This window comes from Scyliorhinus canicula, chromosome 1 (genome assembly GCF_902713615.1).
Source record: "Scyliorhinus canicula chromosome 1, sScyCan1.1, whole genome shotgun sequence".
NCBI classification, from domain to species: domain Eukaryota; kingdom Metazoa; phylum Chordata; class Chondrichthyes; order Carcharhiniformes; family Scyliorhinidae; genus Scyliorhinus; species Scyliorhinus canicula.
Window position 1 is genome coordinate 119130035 of NC_052146.1, and position 22607 is coordinate 119152641.

At 46.1% G+C, this 22607-nt stretch overlaps 1 protein-coding gene across 1 annotated transcript in view; it reads left to right on the forward strand.

Annotated features, from left to right (window-relative positions):
* Positions 1 to 6064, forward strand: part of LOC119953351 (transcription factor E2F2-like) — a 69574-nt gene extending 63510 nt beyond the window's left edge. The window contains exons 6-7 of the mRNA XM_038777950.1: positions 3562 to 3778; positions 5956 to 6064. Of these exons, the coding sequence (XP_038633878.1) occupies positions 3562 to 3778; positions 5956 to 6064 (326 nt within the window). The remainder of the gene's footprint in view (positions 1 to 3561; positions 3779 to 5955) is intronic.
* Positions 6065 to 22607: the final 16543 nt, after the last annotated feature.

The window sequence follows — 22607 nt, forward strand, 5'->3', positions numbered from 1 at the left end:
CCCCCCCCCCCCCCCCCCCCCCCCCCAAAAGCTCCGCCGTCCAAAGGTTTTATTTTCTGAAAGGTGATTGTGACGGCATTGAACGACTGTAGAGGAAGGCAGTGGTCCCGACTGTTTACCCTTGACCACTTAAAAGGACAACACTGGGCTTGCTGCCGTCATTGTCAAGGCATCTCGGGAGTTGGAGTCTGTGCTGCCTCTTGTACACCTGGATTGGGAGCACAGCGGTTTCAAAGAGGGAGTCTCGCCATACTGCCATCACCTGTGTTTGTTGTCGATTTATTGCACTTGATCGCAGTGGTGCCCACCCATCGGAAGCCTTGTTTGTAACTGATGCACATGTGGGGATAAAGTGGGACAGGTATTAGGATGCATCAGACTGCATTTCCCTTCTTCCCCCACGACAGTTTTTTAAAAATGTTTTGGCCCTGCCTTGCACCCCGCAGCTGAGTTCTTACTCATTTTGTGATGGGTATTGGCGCTCTCATTTATCTTTAAATCCCAACTGTTTCAAATTTCTTGCAACCCCAACCCACTATACTCAAAACTGTGATAATGTCACTGAGGCCCTATTTCAGCAATTGGTAAAAAGAGGCACAGTTTTATGTATTGTCCCGCTCCCTCCCTCCGGCCACCCTATTTGCTGCACTCGTGAAGGAATTACTTGAAATGCCCGTAGGATTTGCGGGTTCTGCGTCGTCAGCTGTCTCTCTACTTGATACTGGCATCTACTCTAGGGAATGGGGGTCATGTGTTTTTGCTGTTGGCCTTCCTGTGAGTGAGATGTCACGAGAGGTAGTGGGATCCAGAGCGTAGAATTTGCTGCCTTACTGTTCCTTGTTCTGTACAATGCCCAGGAAAAGAACACGTGAGGTTTTCCATGTTGCCGGTCAAGATTCCAATTGCCACGCCCTTTAGCAAACAAATTCTTATCTGGGTAGAGTGCGAAATAGACAGGAATAAGTCAACATGCCGGTCAGTGAGGGGGAACTGAATTAACCCTTAATTTAATGGTCAATAATCCTGACTGTCATACTGACCTGAGGGAAAAGGACCTGTGACTGGGATGGGATTTTTTTTCACTCTCTGTGTCACGAGTCTGCTAAATTCCCTTCCTCTGAGAGCTGTGGAGGCTGAACCATTGAATATATTGGAGTTAGATTTCTGATTAACTAGGAAGTGGGGGTTGGGGATGCAGACAGGAATGTGGAGTTCGGGCCACCACCAGATCAGCCATGATCTTATTGACTTGCGGACCGGGCCCGAGGGGCTGAATGGCCCACTCTTAATTCTGGTGTTCTTAATTACTGCCCCACCAACTGCATCCACAATTGTGATTACCCACATACGCTGTAAATTAATGGAGGATTTAAAAAAAAACAAACGATTGTTTAAAAGCCAAAGTTTCCACCGTGTGACTGGGATTTCTAAACTCGTGACACTGAGCTACTGTGGTTTTGCTGGGTTTGGTTTCTTGAATAATTAAATCGCCTCCAGGACATACCAATGGCCTTGATGCCTGGGGAACCAGGAGGTTTGGGGAGAGGGAGGTGGGGTGAAGGAGGATCAGCTACTGTGCCTCTTGCAGTTAAATAGCCGGAGGATGCTTGCCTGCCTTCGTACAAAGACAACGGCAGCTCGATTTGAGGGACCAGTGAGTGTATGCAGAACCTTGTCCTGAACAGAGGGTGGCCAAGTGGGAAGGGGGCCTGTGGCGAGACTCCCCCCTCTAGTCCCTTGTGGCAGTGTGTTTGCTGGAGTGTTCCTCTGTAGTGTTTACTGATCTGAATTGGAGTTTTCCAATTTCTAATGGTGCTTTTTTTTAAGAAAGAAAAGACAGCTCTTTTAAATGATGTTATTTTAAAACTCTGCTTATGTTATCAAGTGTACTCTATTGAAATTGGTGGTTCTCAGGGGAGGAGGGGGGTGCCAGCCACTTCCTGTGGGTAAAGGCATCGATCCTCACTTGTCTTAAAAAAAAAAATTCTGGGTGTATCTGAGTGTTGGAGGGTGTGTCATTTCTTCTCCTGTAATGTGTTCTTGGGAGTGCTGCAGTTTTCTTGGTTGATCTTACTTGATCTTACCCGACTTCAGGCCAGCCAAACAAAAAACCTTCTCATGCCCAAGCACATATTATGTTGCCACAAGAATGGAAAGTACTGTGTCACTAAAGCTGTTGGCGTTCAACCTGTGCCTCAATGATCCACTTCCTATATGTACCTGTGTTGCTTTCTTGACCTTTTCTGTGGCTTGGGAGTTGAGCGTTTCCACTCCACCTTGGCTGGCGGATGCGTCCTAAATAGAACTGTTCGTGTCGGTGGCTTTGAGGTACGTTTCACAACCCAAGAGGTTTGTTTAAATTAAATGGGTGGAATAATTCCAGTGAGCCATTCCCTCTGGTGTGCCTGTGCGCTAAGTCACTGAGGGTGGCTGACCCTTTTTCCTCTGGTACCCCATCCATTCATCCCATAGTCGTGCTTTGTTCCAGAGCTGACCTTTTAGTCCCACCTCCCTGTCCGCGGTGCGTGTGTGTCCGAGTCGCGTCATGCTCACTGCCCCACCGAAGCAAAGTTGAGCATCTCCTGTTTTTAACCAGGTGTCACCTACTGAATTGCCAAAAAAAAGGTGATATAATCTGTAATATTTGTTTGAAATTTTATTGAAAAAAATTATTGATGTGTACATAGGAGAGCAGAATATTAGTTGTAGGGTTTTATATGAAAAATGTATAGTTGTGTTTGAGGTGGTGTGTGTTATTCTAGTGAGTGCTGTTTTGAGTTAAAGGTATTGTACAGTCTTGATTATCTGCTGAAAGTTTACAGGAGTTCAGCACTCATTGCTAAAGGGCGATGTGGTAGACATGGATGACAGAGGGGCCCAGCTATTTTGGACACCATGGTGTGTGAAGGTATCTCTCATCTGTTCCTTTTTACTTGTGGAATCTTCCGTTCCATTTATTCTTAGAAATTTGAGACTGCATGGAGAATGGAACAATGGCAGACTCCTCCCTCCCACTTGTCCCCAACCCAAACCCCAGCAGCCAATCCCATCTCTGGTTCCAGTGGAACCTTCATTATGCTAGCTGCCATTACCTGTGGCAGGAAGGGATCAGCCTTTGTTGTACTGGATACTTAAAGTTACTGGGTGTAGCTATCTTCCTTGCACTTAAAATTGTTTCTTAGTTTGGACCTGATGCTTCATAGCTGTGAACTCACTGATCGGGAGAAGAATTGGCCAGTGTGATCTCATTGACTCAATTAACTCGTAGCACAGTTGCTCACAGCTCTTAGTTCCCAGGTTCGATTCCCGGCTTGGGTCACTGTCTGCAGAGTCTGCACGTTCTTTCTGTGTCTGCGTGGGTTTCCTCCGGGTGCTCCGGCTTCCATCCACAGTTCAAAGATGTTCAGGTTGGGTGGAATGGCCATGATCAATTGCCCTCAGTATGGTGTTACTGGCTTGCGTGGATGGGGTGGAGGCGTGTGCTTAATTGAGGTGCTCTTCCCAAGGGTCAGTGCAGACTCTATGGGCTGAATGGCCTCCTTCTGCGCTGTTAAATTCTAGGTTCTATAATCATCATGGTTGATGAGCTCTTGTGTGAGGCTGTGTTTATCTATCACAATCTGATCGGAGAGGTTGAGGAATTTGTGATCTTAATGGAGCTCGTTCAGCTTGTCTGGCCTGATGAGTCTTTCTCTGGCATCCTACTGGTTCCAATGGAAAAAGATAATGCAGTGGCCTATCATCCAAGTATTTTTGTTGCCGTATCAAGTATCTGGAGGTAAGTAGAAACCCATTGCCATGGCAGTTGTCTCTGACAGGTTAATACATTCCCTCGGAGACCTTTTAGCGGCCTTTTCTATTGAATTTTTTATTCGGACCACATTCAAACTGACGATCACAATTGGAGAGACACAATCACAGCCCCTGCCTGCACCCCACCAAGGAACCAGGCCCTGCTCTGTGTTGGATAATTAACATTTGCCCAACTTCCACTGTGCCGTGGGAGGTTTGTGGACAGACCTGGTGTTGATGGAGGTTCCGAGATTCCCTGTGTTCTGGACTGGCATCAGCTACCATGTCACCCATGAGAACTATTCGGACTCCCAAGAAATGTCAGGCCTATAATTTGCCGGCAGGGTTCATCCCTCTGTCTATAATCATTGGCCTACCTTGGCTTCAGCTTTACGATTCTCATACTTGTTTTCAAATTCCTCCATGGCCTTTCCCCTCCCCTTATCTGTAATATCCTTGAGCCCAACAACTCTCAGATCTCTGTGTTCCTCAAGTTCTGGCCTCTTGCAAATCCCTGATCTGTGCATCCCCGATTTGTGTTGCTAGGCCATTCAGCCCCTTGAGCCTAAACTGTCATTCAGTAAGATCATGGCTGATCTGATTGGTAACCTGGACTCCATTTCCCTTCATACACTTCATACATTTCCTTTAGGTTCTTGATTTTTACCACTAAGCTAGTCCCAATTGCCCGCATTCGGGTCATATACCTCTACATGCATCTTACCCAAAAAACTATCTGAATGCTTTTTAAAAGCCAAAATTGTACCTGCCTCTACTATTGCCTCTGGCAGCTCGTTCCAGACACTCACCATCCTCTATGTGAAAAAATTGCCCCTCTGGACCCTTGTATTTCTTCCCTCTCACCTTTAAACGTGTGCCCATTAGTTTTAGACTCCCTTACCTTGGGAAAAGGTGTTGACTATCCACCTTATCGATGCCTCTCATTATTTTATAAACCTCGATAAGATCCACGCCTGAGCCTCCTACGCTCCAGGGAAAAAAGTCTGTCTATCCAGCCTCTGCTAGTAACTCAAAACCATCAAGTCCCAGTAACATCCTAGTAAATCTTTTTCTGTATTCTTTCTAGTTTAATAATATCCTTTTCTATAATAGACTGACTAGAACTGTACACAGTTTAGATTGACAAGGAAGTTAATCTAACCCAGCCTTAAAACAAAAAATCAATGATCCTACCTCCACGACTCAGTGGAAGGGAGTTCCATAGACTCACGACCCTCTGATAGAAATAAATTTCTCCTCCTCTCCGTCTTAAATGAGAGACCTCCTTATACTGTGTTCCCTAGTTCCAGTTTTAATTTCCCCCAGAAGGGGAAACATCCTTTGGGCGACCACAGTGTAAATTATTCTCGAGATCATGCATCCACACTCATTCTAAATTTACAAGCCCACCCTTTCCTCGTGGGATAGCCAGTCCATTCCAGCTATTAGTCAAATGAATCTTCTCTGAACTGCTTCTAATGCAATTATGTCCTTTCTTAAATAAGGAAACTAAAACTGTTCATGATACTCTCGATGTGGTCTCACTGATGCCCTGGAGAACTGCAGCAAAACATTGTTGGCTGCCCTAAGCTCTAATTCTCTCCATGAAATCACCATCTCTATTTCTTTAAGGCACACTTTAAATCACCTCTTGTTCAAGTATCCTAATATTACCCTGTGTTTTTCCGTGTCCAATTTAATGCACTCCTATGAAGTGCGTTAGGGTGTTTTACTTTGTTCGAGGTGCTTTGTATATGCAAATTGTTGTTGGTTGTCTTGATTAACTGAACTTGCAGCAGGGATATCTGCACCTCCGTTTCTTATTCTGCATTAGTGGTGGAGAACGCGGTTTGAGCTCCTCATCAGTGACCAAAGAGCCCTTGTGAAGCCTTTTGTGGTGGAATAGCCTCTGGGTGCACTCACATTGCAGGTGACGGTTGCTCCACTCATGTAAGTAAGTGCACCCCCCACTTTCAGAAGAGCAGGAAACTGTGGGGTAGGGGTGGTCAGTAGGGTAATGAGAAAGTGCTTCATGACACTGCATCCTTGAGATTTGGGTAGATTAAAGAATATCCATGTTTACTGTGCGTGGGATTGGACTGAACAGCTCTGTCAAAGAACTGACAGGCATGAAGTGCTTCCTGTGCTGTGCCCCCATTCTAGCACCATTGAGGAAAATATGGATGAATTGTCTTGGGAACTTTTAACGTTAGATTGCAAACTCAATCAAGGCCTACTTGCAAAGCTGCTTTTTGGCTATAGAGTGCTGTGAACTTGTCAAATTGGACTTGTGCAGTATCAGCTCCTTGCCACTAGAGAGAGCTTTGACATTGTACCCCTGGTTTGACAGCAGGCTGAGTATTGACAGGGCTTCTCTCCTCAGACTGAGGGGGTTTAGGTTTACACAGGCTCAGCTGTGCATCTTGTGGTGTTACAGGAGCACTTTGTTTTTGCTGTACATGGCCAGACTTGTGTCTGAACAATTTTGTTTAATTCAATTTGCTTAACTGCATCAACTCTCTTTCACACAACATCGTGTTAGGGTTGCAAAGCTCTGAAACTCGGTCCAGCAGGTTTCATCACGTAATCCAACTGCCATGGCCCTGCTTTCCCACCATTGGTCGCCTAACACATCCATCCTTGTGATGCTCCACCTTCCTGTGACAAATCAGCGAGTGAACAAACTCGGTCAAATGTTTTTTTAAAATTCCAAATCTGATTACTGTAATAAGTATTGGAAGAGAAAATCTACCACCTTTTTTTTTAAACCACCTGGATAAATTTTGTCTTGGGGCTGCCTTATATCACTCTCCTGAAAGTTGTCTTTAATTCCTGGGGACTCCAGGGCAACCCAACATGTTCTGCTAATAATTGGATCCTTGATATTTGGCAGGAAGTTTGAGCCAAATGATGGAGATTTGAGGAGGGGGCAGGTGGTTTACCTTGTGGTCAATACTCTTGGCTGTGCTGATTGCCATGTTGAAATTTTCTTCCTCCATTTGGTCCCTGTGATCTTGCCATTTTGGTGAATGGGATTGAAGAGGATTTCAGCGCACTTTCTTTCATGTTCAGACCCGGACCGATCGTCGCTGTCTTTAATTTTCAATAGCTCTGGACTCTCAAGGTGTTGTGAATTTTGGGGTAGTCGGGGACTAACTTTTAATTTGCCGACCATCTTCCAGTGTAACCAGTGTAATGTGACATTGAGGTGAAGTGGCCATTTTGACTCTTAGCGACTAGTCATCTTCTGAATTGAAGGATATTTCTTGAATACAGTCTGTTATGGCTCCTCAGCACACTGCAAAGTTCTCTCGCTGCACTCTTGTGTTAAAAATTCAATTCGGAATATTTTCCATTGTGTCTCGTGCAATATGTCCATGCAGGCACGTATTTGTTAAATCGGAACTTTGTTTCGCTCCTCTGCTCTAGTGTTCCATGCCATACAGCAGTTCTCCTCTCTGTGTCCTTTTATGATGCAATCCAGCTTCATTGCACTGTCTCCTTCCTCTCTCCTGGAGCCTGGAAACCATAGGTTAATTGTTTCCTCCCATCTCCCTTCCTGTACTCTGGCTCTATTGTACACTATCTTAGCCACATAGACTGGCCTACTCTGGTAAAATCATTGATGAGAATTTGACTAGTCTTAAACACTGACCAAAAGCCGTGTCCTTACCTTTGTTCAGGCTAGTGGATAAATGTGTGCGCGTGAAATTCTTTTGTCCAGTTTTGTCTGGTAGGACCAGTGGAATTAATAAAAATTTGCTTTATTCCAAGTGAATTATGCAGACTAAAGTCAAATCAAGGAAATGCAGTGGTGTATCATGTGTGTATTTGTTTCCCACTCTCCTTGTCCATTATTCAGTGTCCCAGATTTGGATATGATCCAAACCTAATTATCAATTATAGCTCTGGCTTTTAAAAAATTGTCCCATGTGTTGGAACCGTTGCTTGACAAATGGTCTGACTGACTTGCACAAATCTCAACTTGTAAATGCATAGTGATATTTATAATATTCTTTTGGTTGCAAAATGAATAATAGCTGAAATGTCACAAGTTGGTCGTTTAGAAAGCTGTGTCCGTGTGTATTGTAGCATTTTGCAGCGGGTTTGAGAGAGTTTGACTCTTCTGGAGGTTGGAACTTGGCCTGCAAGAGACACATAGAGTTTTTTAATATATATCTATTCCTCTATGAAGTCAATTGATTGGAAAAGTAACTTCATTTTTCCGGCTGACAAATGAATGGTCTTGTAGTAGCCAGCATCCAAACCAGTTTCGGTCTGTGGCCTGCCAATAATTAGGCCTGTTAAGACATTCCAATTCTCTCTGCCCATTGCACCCTGTGCCAACCTCCTGAAAGAGCAATCCACTTTATATCCTATTTAAATATTTATTTTGCAAATATTTATCTATCGTATTTTCTGAAGGAAAATGCTATTTTGGATTCTGTTTCCATTATTTTTTATGATACGCATTCCATGTCCTAACAACCCAATTGAATATTCCGGGGAAAAAAACAATCACTTGAGACTCCCGTTGCGGTGACTTCTTCTGCTGAAATATCCATGTGTAGAATTTTTTATCTTCTCCTCTCATCCCATCGCAGTGCAGGTGCGTTGTGACTGGTCACCTTATTTTAACCCAGTGGCTGTCCTACATAATCTGGTCCAGATGGTTAAAGTTTTGGTTCTAATGGTCAAATTAATGCCGAGTCTGATTCTCTCTCTCTATATTTGGATTGTACTTGGAAGACCCACATTGGTGTCAGTGAAGATAAAGGGGAAGAAACACTCTGTGTGGTGCTGCTAGATGTCTCTTGCCTTGCTTTCTAGATCGAATGTCCAGCCTATTTAGTGACACCAAATGACAGGACATTAGAAGAACACACGGCATTCGTGAAATGTCGCATTTTAACACTTTTTTAAAAATCCTTTCTGTGGTGTCCAGAGTATAAAATGTTTATTTTGAGAATCTATTGCTGGTTGGACCTTCTCACTGCTTCCTGTCCTAGTATTTGATCTCCCATGGTGCAATTTGTTTTCAGAAGCAGGAGCATCGCGAGTCTCTTAACCATCATTGGGCTAATAACATAGTGAGTGTTCTCAGATTGTTGTAGCTGGATCCAGGGCCAGCAGGTAACCACTTTAATTAGCTAATCTCTCAGCCACTCTGTTGATTTGCTTACTGTGTTGAGTTTGACCAATTTTTGCCCTGATTTTGCAGCTTCCCCTCTCTCCCTCTTTCCCCTCCTCACTCTTGCACCCAGGTTCTTAAATACTGTTGTGTATATGAAATCAGAACTGACTGGTTCCTGGGAAGTGATGGGTGGCATTTTTCATGGAATGATTCCCTTTTCTTCTCCCAGATTCTCCAGGAGCAAAGGGGTTATTGGTGTCTTCCATTAAATGGCGTGCTGCTGACTGTTTATACATAATGGGGGAAACATGGTGTTTGTTCCTTGTCTCGTGCCCAAAGCCCAGAAACCAGCCCCCGGATGCCTCCAGCATCTTGTGTTCTCTCTTGGGACTGTTTGGACTGGAAATCTAAGCTGAAAGTCCCAGTCCTTGGTCTACATTTAATACAGGGTATTGGGACGAATAGTCCTCCTCCTATTGTGCACTCCCTGATTGATATGATGCCTCATTTCCTTCGCATATTTGTGTATTTCTCTTTCCTCGGCCCCATCATTCCTCTATATAGGGAAGTTCCGATCTCTAGACCTATACAAGGGTGGTCTGAAGTGGGTTCTTCTTATTTTGTGGCTGCACCTTCTCCTGGGTGTAGAGTCTTGAAATAATAAGGCACCGTGCGACTGAGACTCTGATGTAACTGGTGATGCAGCCTGCCAACACTTGAGGGTTGGCTCAGGTGACCAACTCCAAACCAGGCTGCACCACCTTAGACAAGGGTCGGAAGACAATAAGTGCAGGGAGTGATTGGAAATTTCTCCGATTGTTCCAGCAGCTTTTTGCACCTTAGTACTAATGACCTGCCCATCTCGACGGGCTGGGTATTTTCTGAGGATACCTATTCCTCCTCCACACTCATTTTCGATGTATAGCCAAACACAGATCCACTCAGGAGAAGACTTGTCTGTGTCACGGCATCTGGCGAGACAGAAAGCAGCCAATTTGCCTGAAGTTGGTATTTCTGTAAATGAATTCTCTCTAAAGAGGTGGCCTGTGATTGTAAAATTGTACATAGGAACAACTGTATATTTACCCAGTTTAAAGCTGTTGCCTTAGTTTCCAGTGATGTATTTAAATTTTGGTTTCTTTTTAAAAACAAACCGCGAAAGGAATGCTCGGATATTGAATGTGTACAAGTTGTGTGTGTGTGTGCGCGTGTGTGTGTGTTTTTAAGATGCAAAAAAAAAAGTGTGGCACTTGATTTAGTATTAAAAAAAAATGAAAATAAAAGACTTATTCTCCAAGTCTCCCTTTAGGAGGATTCATTTGTCCTGCCTCATACTCATTCTTTGTTGTCTCTCCTGTCCTTTTATTTCTTGCTGGGGCATAGTTCCACAAGGCACTCATCAGCCCCACCCAGCACTTTCTAATCGAAATCTCTATTCGTGTCACATTTGAGATGCTGTGATCAACTGAGGAAGTCGAGGAAAGGCTGCCACCGCCTAAAGAACCCCTGTACCGACCCCCTCAGGGCGAATTTGACCTCCAGCTTAATGAATCCCGCCATGTCATTGATCCAGGTCTCCACGCTTGGGGGTCTCGCATCTTTCCATTGCAACAAGATCCTCCGCCGGGCTACTAGGGACGCAAAGGCCAAAACACCGGCCTCTTTCGCCTCCTGTACTCCCGGCTCCACCCCAACCCCAAATATCGCGAGTCCCCAGCCTGGCTTGACCCTGGACCCTACCGTCCTCGCCAACCCCTTCCAGAACTCCTCCAGTGCTGAGCATGCTCAAAACATATGGGCATGGTTCGCTAGGCTCCCCAAACACCTAATGCACCTGTCCTCACCCCCAAAAAACCTGCTCATCCTCGTCCCGGACATATGAGCCCTGTGCAGTACCTTGAACAGGATGAGGCTAAGCCTCGCACATGAAGAGGAAGATTTCACCCTCTCCAGGGCGTTCGCCCATGTCCCCTCCTCAATCTGCTCCCCCAGCTCCACTTCCCACTTAGCCTTCAGCTCCTCTATCGACGCCTCCTCCACCTCCTGCATCACCTGGTAGATGTCAGACACCGTCCCATCCCCGACCCACAACCCCGAAAGCACCCTATCCCTTACCCCCCGCGGGGGCAGCAAAGGGAACCCCTCCACCTGTCGCCTAGCAAACGCCTTGACCTGAAGGTACCTGAACATGTTCCCCGGGGGGAGCTCAAACTTCTCCTCCAGCTCACCCAGGCTCGCAAACCTCCCATCAATGAACAGGTCTCCCAACTTCCTTATGCCCGCCCTGTGCCACCCCAGGAACCCGCCATCAATGTTCCCTGGGACAAACCGGTGGTTCCCCCGCAGTGGGGCCTCCACCGAGCCCCCCACTTCCCCCCCCGTGTCGCCTCCACTGCCCCCAAATCTTGAGGGTAGCCGCCACCACCGGGCTCATAGTGTACCTCGTTGGAGGGAGTGGCAACGGCGCCACTACCAGTGCCTTCAGGCTCGTGCCTCCACAGGACGCCATCTCCATCCGTTTCCATGCTGCCCCCTCCCCTTCCATTACTCACTTGCATATCATCGAGACATTAGCTGCCCAATAGTACCCAGAGAGGTTGGGCAGCGCCAGCCCCCCTCTATCCCTGCCCCGCTCCAAAAAGACCCTCCTCACCCTCGGAGTCCCGTGCGCCCAAACAAATCCCGTGATGCTGCTGTTCACCCTCCTAAAAAAGGCCCTCGGAATGAAAATGGAGAGGCACTAAAACAAAAACCTCGGGAGCATCGTCATTTTAACGGACTGTACTCTACCCGCCAACGACAGCGGCAGCATATCCCACCTTTTAAACTCCTCCTCCATCTGCTCCACCAACCTAGTAAAATTAAGCTTATGTAAAGTCCCCCAACTCCTAGCCACCTGAACCCCCAGGTACCTAAAACTCCTCACTGCCCTTTTTAGCAGGAGCCTACCAATCCTCTCCTCCTGATCTCCCGGGTGTACAACATCAGCGCCCGTGACATCGTCGGGGGCAAACCTCCCCCTCCCATGCCTCGTTAAAGGTCCAAACCAGCAGGGGGCCCAACAGGTCTGCATATTGTTTATAAAATTCAACCGGGAACCCATCCGGTCCCGGCGCCTTCCCCGACTGCATGTGGCCAATCCCTCTAAACAGCTCCTCCAACTCGATCGCCGCCCCCAGTCCCTCCACCTGCACCCTTGGAAATCGCAGCCTGTTCAAAAAGCTCTCCATTCCACCCCCCCCCCCCCCCCCCCCCCCCCCCCCCCCCCCCAAACCGGCTCCGACCACTACAGTTCCCTGTAGAAGTCCCTGAAGACCCCATTGACCTCTACCCCCTTCCGCACCACATTCCCACCCCTATCCTTCACTCCACCAATCTCCCTAGTCGCGTCCCGCTTGCGGAGCCGATGCGCCAACATCCTGCTCGCCTTCTCTCCATATTCGTAGACCGCTCCCTGCGCCTTCCTCCACTGTGTCTCCGCCTTTCTGGTGGTCAGTAAATCAAACTTAGCCTGCAGGCTACGCCGCTCCCCCAGCAATCCCTCCTCCGGGGCCTCCGCATACCTCCTATCTACACTCAGCAGCTCCCCCACCAGTCTCTCCCTCTCCCTATGGGCTCGGATGGAAATCAGCTCCCCACTAATCACTGCCTTCAGAGCCTCCCACCCGGACCTCCCCAGTATCATTGGCCTCGAGGTACCTCAATACATCCCGGACCCTCTTTTTGATTTAACTCTGTTTCCCATCACAGATGCTGCCAGACCTGACTTTACCCAACATGGTGTTTTGATTTTGATCCTCATTTCCATGATGTGATGACAACAACAAAGCTGGCTAGAGGCTCCAAAACCCTCCCTCCTTTAATTGGGGAATCTTTGTGCTAAAATGGGTGGAGTCGAGCAGCTGACAGTCTCCAACCTGAGAAAGTGTCTTTTCACGGTAATCCACACAGTCAATATGATTGTTGCTTTCAGAATCTTATGCTTCAATGGCCCCTACATTAACTTGACTGTGAGGATCACCGTGCTAGACTTGGGTGATGTGAATGTAAATCTCTCTCCTCACCCAAGGGGTTAAAGTAGCTTGGGGCACAAAAGCAGGAAGTGCTGAATCATGTCTGGAAACAGGTTTGACTAGAGGTCAATGTTATATCTCCCAGCAGAAGGGAGATATATTAGCTAGGATTCAAAATAGCTCTGAAGAATTGCTTTCTCTTTCAACCCTAGTATGGTGCAATTCTCGTCGAACACCTGTGAAAGATGGTGTGTCATCTGTTGGCCCTCATATTTCTGATGCACCACCCAGTGAGTAAGTATCCCTCTGTGCAAACTCCACACGCACAGTGACCCAGGCTCTTGGTGCTGTGAGGCAGCAGTGCTAACCACTAAGCCACCATGCTGCCCATATAGATTTTTGTTGGGTAATGATATATGAACAGGTGGGAGGCCATCTAGTTTGTTCTGCCAATTGTTAGATCGTGGCTGATGTGTTCCCCAACTCTTTTATCTGTCCCTAACAAAAATGTATTAATATGGATTCTCACTTGACCCCAACGGCTGGATTTGCATCAACTGATGAAGGCCAGAATGGGGTGAAGAAATTTTTTTTTTTTTCAACTAAGATTTTTGACTGCAAATTCTTGACTGTACTATTTTTGGTTGGCATTTTCAAAGGTTCACATGGGCAGATAGTGGTCTAGTGGTAATGTCATTGGACTAGTAATGCAGAGGCCCAGGCTCATGTCTGGGGGACATGGGTTCAAATCCCACCATGGCAATTAACAGATTTAAACCTGGAATTGAAAACTAGTTTCAGTAATGGTGACTGAGACTATCGTCGGTTTTTGTAAACGCCCATCTGATTTTACTAGTGTGTCCTTTAGGGAAATAAATCTGCCACCCACCCTTACCTGGTCTAGCCTATTTGTGACTCCGGACCCACAGCAATGTGCTTTACTCTTAATTGTACTCTGAAATGGCCACTCGGACACCCATATTCCATTTCAAAGCAGTGAAGGCCTCTAGTGTGAACTCTACACATACCTCTTCTGAGGTCGGATTGCCATTGTAATAACTAGGAAAGTGAAATGTCCCTTCCTACTGCATTTTCATCTGGGTTTTGGAAGCCCTAAAAAAAAAAAAAGCAATTCATTTTGAGAGTGCATGACTGCTGGGGGAAGTCTACTAAGGAGTCCGAAACGTTCTCGCAGGTAAGAGTTAACCTTTCAAATGTCACTATTGAGATGCTGGATTGTACTGTAGGTGTATTTTTAATGCGGTAATTCATCAAAGGGCTCTGTCCTGCAAAGGTAAACTAACATTACATTGACCACCATTGCGTAAGTGTTGATATCCATTATAAAGGGCGGCACGGTGGTGCAGTGGTTAGCACTGCTGCCTCACGCCGCCGAGGACTTGGTTCGATCCTGGCCCTGAGTCACTGGCTCTGTGGAGTTTTCATATTCACCCCATGTTTGCGTGGGTTTCACCGCCACAACCCAAAGATGTGCAAGGTAGATGGATTGGCTATGCTAAATTGGCCCTTAATTGGAAAAAAAATTGGTACTCTAAATTTATTTTTCAAAAAAGGTAGCCATTACAATACATTGCCCAATGAGGAAGGCACAGTAGTGTAGTGGATAGCACAATTGCTTCACAGCTCCAGGGTCCCAGGTTCAATTCCTGTCTTGGGTCACTGTCTGTGTGGAGTCTGCACGTTCTCCCCGTGTGTGTGTGGGTTTCCCCCGGGTGCTCCAGTTTCCTCCCACAGTCCAAAGATGTGCGGGTTAGGTGGATTGGCCATGATAAATTGCCCTTAGTGTCCAAAAGGGTAGATAGAGTTACTGGGTTATGGGGATAGGGTGCAAGAGTGGGCTGAGGTAGGGTGCCCTTTCCAAGGGCCGGTGCAGACTCGATGGGCCGAATGGCCTCCTGCACTGTAAATTCTATGATCTAACCTGCCTGTCCTATCTGAAGGGTGAAAACATGGTGGGTAGGGGCACAGCTGATGGGTTTGGGTTTCCAAGCTTGGCAAATAGCCAAATTGGCTTTTCCTGAGCCCAACATGAAAACCCAGTTTTGATAACTACTTCAGAGAGAGTTCCAGATTTCCAGTACCCTTGGTGTGCAGGAGCGCTGAGTGGTTGAGTTCAAGTTTTAAGCGGACACAGTAGCACAGTAGTTAGCACTGTTGCTTCATAGGGCATGGGATCCGGGTTTGATTCGCAGCTTGGGTCACTATCTGTGCGGAGTCTGGTTCTCCCCATGTCTGTGTGGGTTTCCTCCGGGTACTCCGGTTTCCTCTCACAAGTCCTGAAAGACGTGCTTCGGGCATTCTGAATTCTCCCTCCGTGTACCCGAACAGGTGCTGGAGTGTGGTGACTAGAGGATTTTCACAGTCACTTCATTGCAGTGTTAATGTAAACCTACTTGTGACAATAATAAAGATTATTGTTATTAAAGGTTGTGCGCTCCTCGACTCTCCAGCAAAGGCAATAATTTCTCTATCCAATTGAATCCTTTAGTTATATTAAACACCTCAATTCGATCATCCCCTTATCTCATTCAGGTACCATACCCTGAGATGCCATTGTCGACCATGGACCTCTATTGGATTGTCCATGGTTAAACTTGGCCAAGTATTGCAGTGTTTTGCCATTGCCTTCGGCCGTATGGCGGACCAGAAAACTCTCCTGCTGACAATCCGATGTATTGGAAGGATTTACAGGCTTATTTTCAGTTTCCTGGGCAGTTTGATTCAGTCAAAATAGCTGGGGCAGTCCATTTCAACGATATGCTGAGGTCTGCCTGGAGTACATGCTGGGCGAGTGGTTATCGGGGCATGCTCAAAAAAATTAGAAGCAAGAGGGGACTGTACGAAGTACTGATACAGCAGATGTGCCTGACTCACCCTCTGCTTAGCAGAATGTTTGCACTTATCTCCTGAGATTAATGTGTCAATTTGCTCATTATCAACAATAGCCATTATAGTTACTTGTGTCTTATTGCTAAAGGAGTTGTAAGGAGCTTAATGATTTGGATGTATCGATACTCCGTATACAGTCCCATCTTGCTTCTAACTTTTTGACCATCCAACTTCTGTTGCACAATAAGTGAGTTTCATAGAATCCCTACAGTGCAAAAGGAGATTCTTTGGCCCATCGTGTCTGCACCAACCCTCCAAAGAAGCGCCCTGCTCTATTCTCGTAATCACACCTAACTTTTTTTGGTGCACCGGTGGGTAATTTAGCATGTCTAATTCATCTTACCTGAATATCTTTGGACTGTGGGAGGAAACTCATGCAGACACGGGGAGAATGTGCCAACTTCACACAGATAGTGATCGAAGGCTACAATTGAACCAGGGCCCCTGGCACTGAGGCGGCAGTGCTAACTGCTGTGCCATCGTGCCCCACAATTTTGTTTGCTTCCCAATTTTGTCTTCTGGAAATATGGGCAAAGGATGCCGCCTGACACCTCACTTTTCATATACATAGTCTTCAGGAACACACTCTTATTCACACTCTTCATGTACCTCTGCTGTAAGGAAATATGGCAGCAAACTTGTACATAGTCGTGTACCACAAATGGCACTGAGGGAACAGAGAGCTTTGTTTTTTTTAATTCTGTTGTTTGTGAGTGAACATTAGCCAGAACACCAATCCCAGCAAGAATCCAAAACTCGGGGGGGGGGGGGGGGGGGGGGTGTTACTACTGTGCAACAGATGTGGACACATGTTGTGTCTTGTATTTGCAGGCCCCACAAGTCCAGGCACAATGCCAGAAAAAACACTCGGGCCGATTGGAAATAGAGTGCAGTAACAAAGCAATTCAACTGGTAAACTCACCCTACTTAGAATGGTACTCCTTGCTTAGTGACATTTTAGAAATATAGAACCTTTCAGCAGGGAGGAAGCATTGTGACTGAAAGCTATCCAATTAGTTGCGCTCCCTCTGCTCTTAAACCCCCACCCCTCCCCTGCCTCTGGTCCTGCAGATTTTTCCTTTTCTCAATTGTATCTCCAATTCCCTTTTTGAAAGTTAATTTTGAATTTGCTTTTTTTTATTTTTTTTTAGAGTACCCCCCAATTAAGGGGCAATTTAGTGTGGCCAATCCACCTATCCTGCACATCTTTGGGTTGTGGGGGCGAAACCCATGCAAACAAGGGGGCAGCAGGGTAGCATGGTGGTTAGCATAAATGCTTCACAGCTCCAGGGTCCCAGGTTCGATTCCCGGCTGGGTCACTGTCTGTGTGGAGTCTGCACGTCCTCCCCCTGTGTGCGTAGGTTTCCTCCGGGTGCTCCGGTTTCCTCCCACAGTCCAAAGATGTGCGGGTTAGGTGGATTGGCCATGCTAAATTGCCCGTAGTGTCCTAATAAAAGTAAGGTTAAGGGGGGGGTTGTTGGGTTACGGGTATAGGGTGGATACGTGGGTTTGAGTAGGGTGATCATGGCTCGGCACAACATTGAGGGCCGAAGGGCCTGTTCTGTGCTGTACTGTTCTATGTTCTAATGCAAATTCTACACGGATAGTGACCCAGGGCCGGGATAGAACCTGGGACCTCGGTGCTGTTAGGCAGCAGTGCTAATCACTGCGCCACCGTGCTGCCCATTGAATCTGCTTCCACCACATTACAGATAGTGAATTCCAGATCATTGTCAGATTAAAGAATTCTGATCATTTATACAGAGGGAACGTTATTCATTTAGGCACTGGCCGTTGTGTGTCTAAGCTCTTCCGTGGATATGGATTTAAATTGAGAATTTGTCTCCTGTAAGCCTGCCAGTAGAGTCAAAATAAGCTCAGGGTCCTTTTGTTCCTTTCTGAAATTAGATAAAATATTACACTTTTTGAAATTCGCACCCAGATATTTGGACATCTCCAGGCCGCAGGTTTTTCAACCTGAGCTGAGGAAATGTTCACCTGGGAGAAGTAGAAGGGCAGGCATGGAGTGTTCATGTGAAGACAGAAAGAGTTGCATTTATGTAGTGCTTTTCATAACCTCAGGATGCCCAGATGTTCTTCACAGCCAATGCAGGCTATAAAATAAAAAGCCAGGTACTTTAAGTGATGTTGGTTGAGGGGTAACTCATCCAGAACAGTCCTCTTTAAAATAGCACCATGGAATCTTTCACAGCTAGTGATGACTTGAGAGGGTAGATAGAGTTTTTTTAACATCTCATCAGCACCTTATCACCTAACTCAAAAACACCTCCAATGTACTTCCAATACCAGAAATGCTTTGGAGTGCAGTTATAACATGACCATCCGAGGTCCAATACACCACTCGGTTTACAGGAAATCGAAACAAAAGGATTTGGATTTGTTCATTGTCACGTGTACCGAGGTACAGTGAAAAGTATTTTTATGCGAGCAGCTCAAACAGATCATTTAGTGCATGAAAATAAAATAAAAAGAAAGTGGGTAGCACTGCAGCCTCATGGCGCCGAGGTCTCCGGTTCGATCCCGGCCCGGGGTCACTGTCCGTGTGGAGTTTGCACATTCTCCCCATGTTCACGTGGATTTCGCCCCCACAACCCAAAGATGTGCAGGGTAGGTAGATTGGCCATGCTAAATTGCCCTTTAATTGGAAAAGTGAATTGGGTATACTAAATCCATAAAAAAAAAAATCATCTAATCAACAAACCAAGAGACTATCTGCTCTGTGATTAGTTCTGGGAAGACTGGGCACCATGGGGATAGACATGGTAGGCAACCAATAGCAGGAGTCTGCAGTTGGAGGTAGGGGTTTCCGTAGAATCCCTCCAGAGCAGAAGGAGGCCATTTGGCCCATCGAGACTGCACTGATCTGAAAGTGCACCCTACCTAGGCCCGCTTCCCCACCCTATCCCTGTAACCCCATCTAATCTGCAGGGACAATTTTTAGCATAGCCAATCCACCCAACCTGCACACAGTCACTCGAGGCCGGAATTGAACCAGGTCCCTGGTGCTGTGAGGCAGCAGTGCTAACCACTGTGATGAATCCTTCAGGACCACCTTCGACCAGAGTTAGCATTCCTTACTGGTGCCTTCCGGAGAGGAGCAGAGAAAATTGGGTAAAAACAGCAATGGATGTTTGTCAACCAAACCGGTGCACTTAAGCAAAGAGAACTCCCAACTGTCTCATATCAGTTGTTCAAAACACAAAGCATTGGTTGTGTTCTCAAATGAGTGCAAAGCAATGAAAAGGGTGTGGTTAATGAGTCACTCTATCAAAGAGCAGCTCAAACTGAGACATAAGAGCGATCCTCACAAAACAAAAGAATACAAAGAGCTGGCCTGTGAAAATTAACCAGCTTCTACAGGAAGGTAACTTTACACATTCTCAACCACCACCTCTTCCAACAGAAATAGACTTCTTAGAAAACAACACCATTCTGCATGTGAAACAAGTTTTATTTATATAACACCTTTAACATTGTAATAGGAACAGTATGATGCTGCAGTGGTTAGCACTGTGTGGGTTTCCCCACAACCCAAAGGTGTGCAGGGTAGGTGGAGTGGCCACACCAAATTGCCCTTAAAGGGAAAAAAAAATGACTTGGGTTCTCTAAATTTGTATTGGAAAAAAACTATTTTTATTTATATAGCACCTTTAACTTCGTAACAGGAGTGGCATGGTGGTGCAGTGGTTAGCACTGCTGCCTCATGGCACTGAGGACTCGGGTTTGATCCTGCCCCCGGGTCACTGTCTGTGTGGAGTTTGCACATTCTCCCCGTGTTTGTTTGGGTCTCACCCCCACAACCCAAAGATGTGCAGGCTAGGTGGATTGGCCACGCTAAATTGCCCCTCAATTGGAAAAAAAAATAATTGTGTACTCTAAATTTACTTTTTTTTAAAAAACATTGTAACAGATTTCAATACACTTCAAGGGAGCGTTATCAAATAGAACTTTACACCGAGACGCAAACTGATTTAAGGACAGGCAGTCAGTCGTAAGCTTGGTAAAATAAATAGGTTTTCATGTGCATTTCACATGTGTAGTCGGTGCAAGAATTTGAACTTGAAATGTATTAAAATTCATGTACCAGGGAGTCCGTTTTGGCTCAGTGAGTCTGGAGGTGTCTGGCAGTGGAAGAATTTTGTAAGAAACATTCCAATACATTCTAACCCAGAGCAGTCGGACAATTAAATAGCAATTAAACTAATAATGTCTCACCAAAGGGTGTTCTGATTAGGATGACACACCTTCCATCAGGCAAAAACCTGTGTTAAGCAGAGGTGAGCACATTGCACATAGGCCTGTTGTGTAAGACACTGCTGAAATCTGTCTTTAAATACTTAAAAAAATTTTTTTTACAGTACCCAATTAATTTTTTTTCCAATTAAGGGGTAATTTAGCGTGGCCAATCCACCTACCCTGCACATCTTTGGGTTGTGGGGGTGAGACCCACGCAAATACGGGAAGAATGTGCAAACGCCACACAGACAGTGACCCAGGGCTGGGATTGAACGTGGGACCTCGGCGCCGTGAGGCAGAAGTGCTAGCCACTGTGCTGCCCTCCTCTTTAAATACTTATCTTTGGCAGTCACCTGCCTTTGTTACCTCCAAATACAAATATTTCAAAACCACCGGCTCTGGGTCACTGTTCGTGTGGAATTTGCACATTCGCCCCACGTGTGCGTCGGTTTCACCCCACAACCTAAAGATGTGCAGGGTAGGTGGATTCGGGGCAGCATGGTGGCACCGTTGTTAGCATTGCTGCCTACGCTGCTGAGGATCCGGGTTCGAATCCCTGCCCTGGTCACTGTCCGTGTAGAGTTTGCACATTCTCCCCGTGTTTGCGGGGGTTTCGCCCCCACAACCCAAAGATGTGCAGGGTAGGTGGATTGGCCATGCTAAATTGCCCCTTAATTGGAAAAATGAATTGGGTACTCTAAATTTTAAAAAACTATTCCAAAACCAAAACAAATCTGAAGTAAAAACAGAAACTGCTGACCTATATTGGGTTCCCCCGTTTGGCACGTCTTGAATTTAAAATCTTCATCCGTTTATAAAAAAAAAAATCACCCTGACCTATCTCTGTAACCTCCTGCAGCCTCTGGGTTTCACCAATCCTGACCTCTTACCGTGTCTGTGATTTTAACAGCTCCGCCATTGGCAGCTTGATCTTTGGCTGCCAAGACACTATGCTCTATAATTTGCTTCTTAAATATCTCTGCCTCTTTAAATCTCCACTTTCAAGATGCTCCTTAGAACTCGCCTCTTTAAACAAGTCACTTTCCTAATATTTCCTTTTGTGGCCTCGTGTCAAATTTTGTTTGTTACCGTTCTTGCGAAAGGCCTGGGATTTAAAAAAAAGCTATTTTAAAGGCGCTATATAAATATAAGCTGTTGATGTTTATTGTCTCTTGGCTTCTTCCACCAGCTTGAATGTTCTTACATTGGGAACTCTGCTGATTTGTGCTGGGGGAGTCAGATTAAGAATTCTTGAGGCTCGCACACACTCTTTCCCCCCCTCCCCTGCCGCCTGGCCACCCGATAACTGATTACAGGCCTTCATGTGTTAATCTGCCTCTGGTTGCTGAAGATTGTACCTGGGGCCAGTTCAGCTCAGTTGGCTGAAAGGCTGGTCGGTGATGCAGAGCAAGGCCACCAATGCGGCTTCAATCCCCGTAACTTGCTGAGGTTATTCACGAAGGCAGTTTAAACCTGGATTGGCAATTCACTGTCGCCTGCTGTTGGCCAACGGCCAATTTTAAATCACCTCACAGTACCTGCCTTCTCAACCTTGCCTGAGGTGTGGTGATCCTCAGGTTAAATCGCCATCAGAGCTCTTCCCCCCCTCAAAGGGAAAAGCAGCTTATGGTCATCTAGGACTATGATGACTTTACTTACTTTAATGGAGCTGTTATTTGATGCTGTAGTGAATGTTCACTGCTGCTCATTAAATGATCCATCGCAGATGTGTTAACATATTGAAGTGTCTGGGCTGATAATATTGAATCCTTTACACTAAGTCCTTCCTGGAATGAAATTCCCTGTGGTTTAATTCCACCAGTGAGAATATCCCCACCCTCTCACACCCAAGAATGGTCAGCACAACTCCAGCTGCTTCACAGAAATCCCAAAGTTTGTACGCAGTCCCACGACACAGCTGTTCTGACTTAAGTCACTGCACCAAAAAGCTTCTTACCATATTATAATTACAGTCCTCTCAAACCTCATCCAAGGGTTGTGCCGACATGTAGCCTACACGGTGAGTGCCAGTCGGCCATTGAACAGAGGTGCGTGATAGAACATAGAACAGTACAGCACAGAACAGGCCCTTCGGCCCTCAATGTTGTGCCGAGCCATGAGGAGTGACGGTGGGGACGAAGCAGATTATCCAGATTTTACCCTCCTTTGAAATTCTGGCACATGTGGAGTCCCCAGCAGGAAAGGGAAGATGATTGGGTTTTCTGCAGTGCCTTTCGCCAACACAGGATGTCCCAAAATTCTTTACAGTCAACAAAGTACTTTTTGAAATGTACCCACTATTCTGTAGAAAGCATGGTGGCATTGGCTGCAAAATAAAGTCTCACAAAGAAGCAATGAGTTAAGGATCAAATAAACTGCCAATTGGTCAGGATGTCCCCTGCCCTGCCACTCCCTCCTCTGCTACTCTTTGCAATACTGCAATGGGATTTTTTACTCCCACGAGAGAGGCAGGTGGAGCCTCGGTTTAACATCTTCCCTGA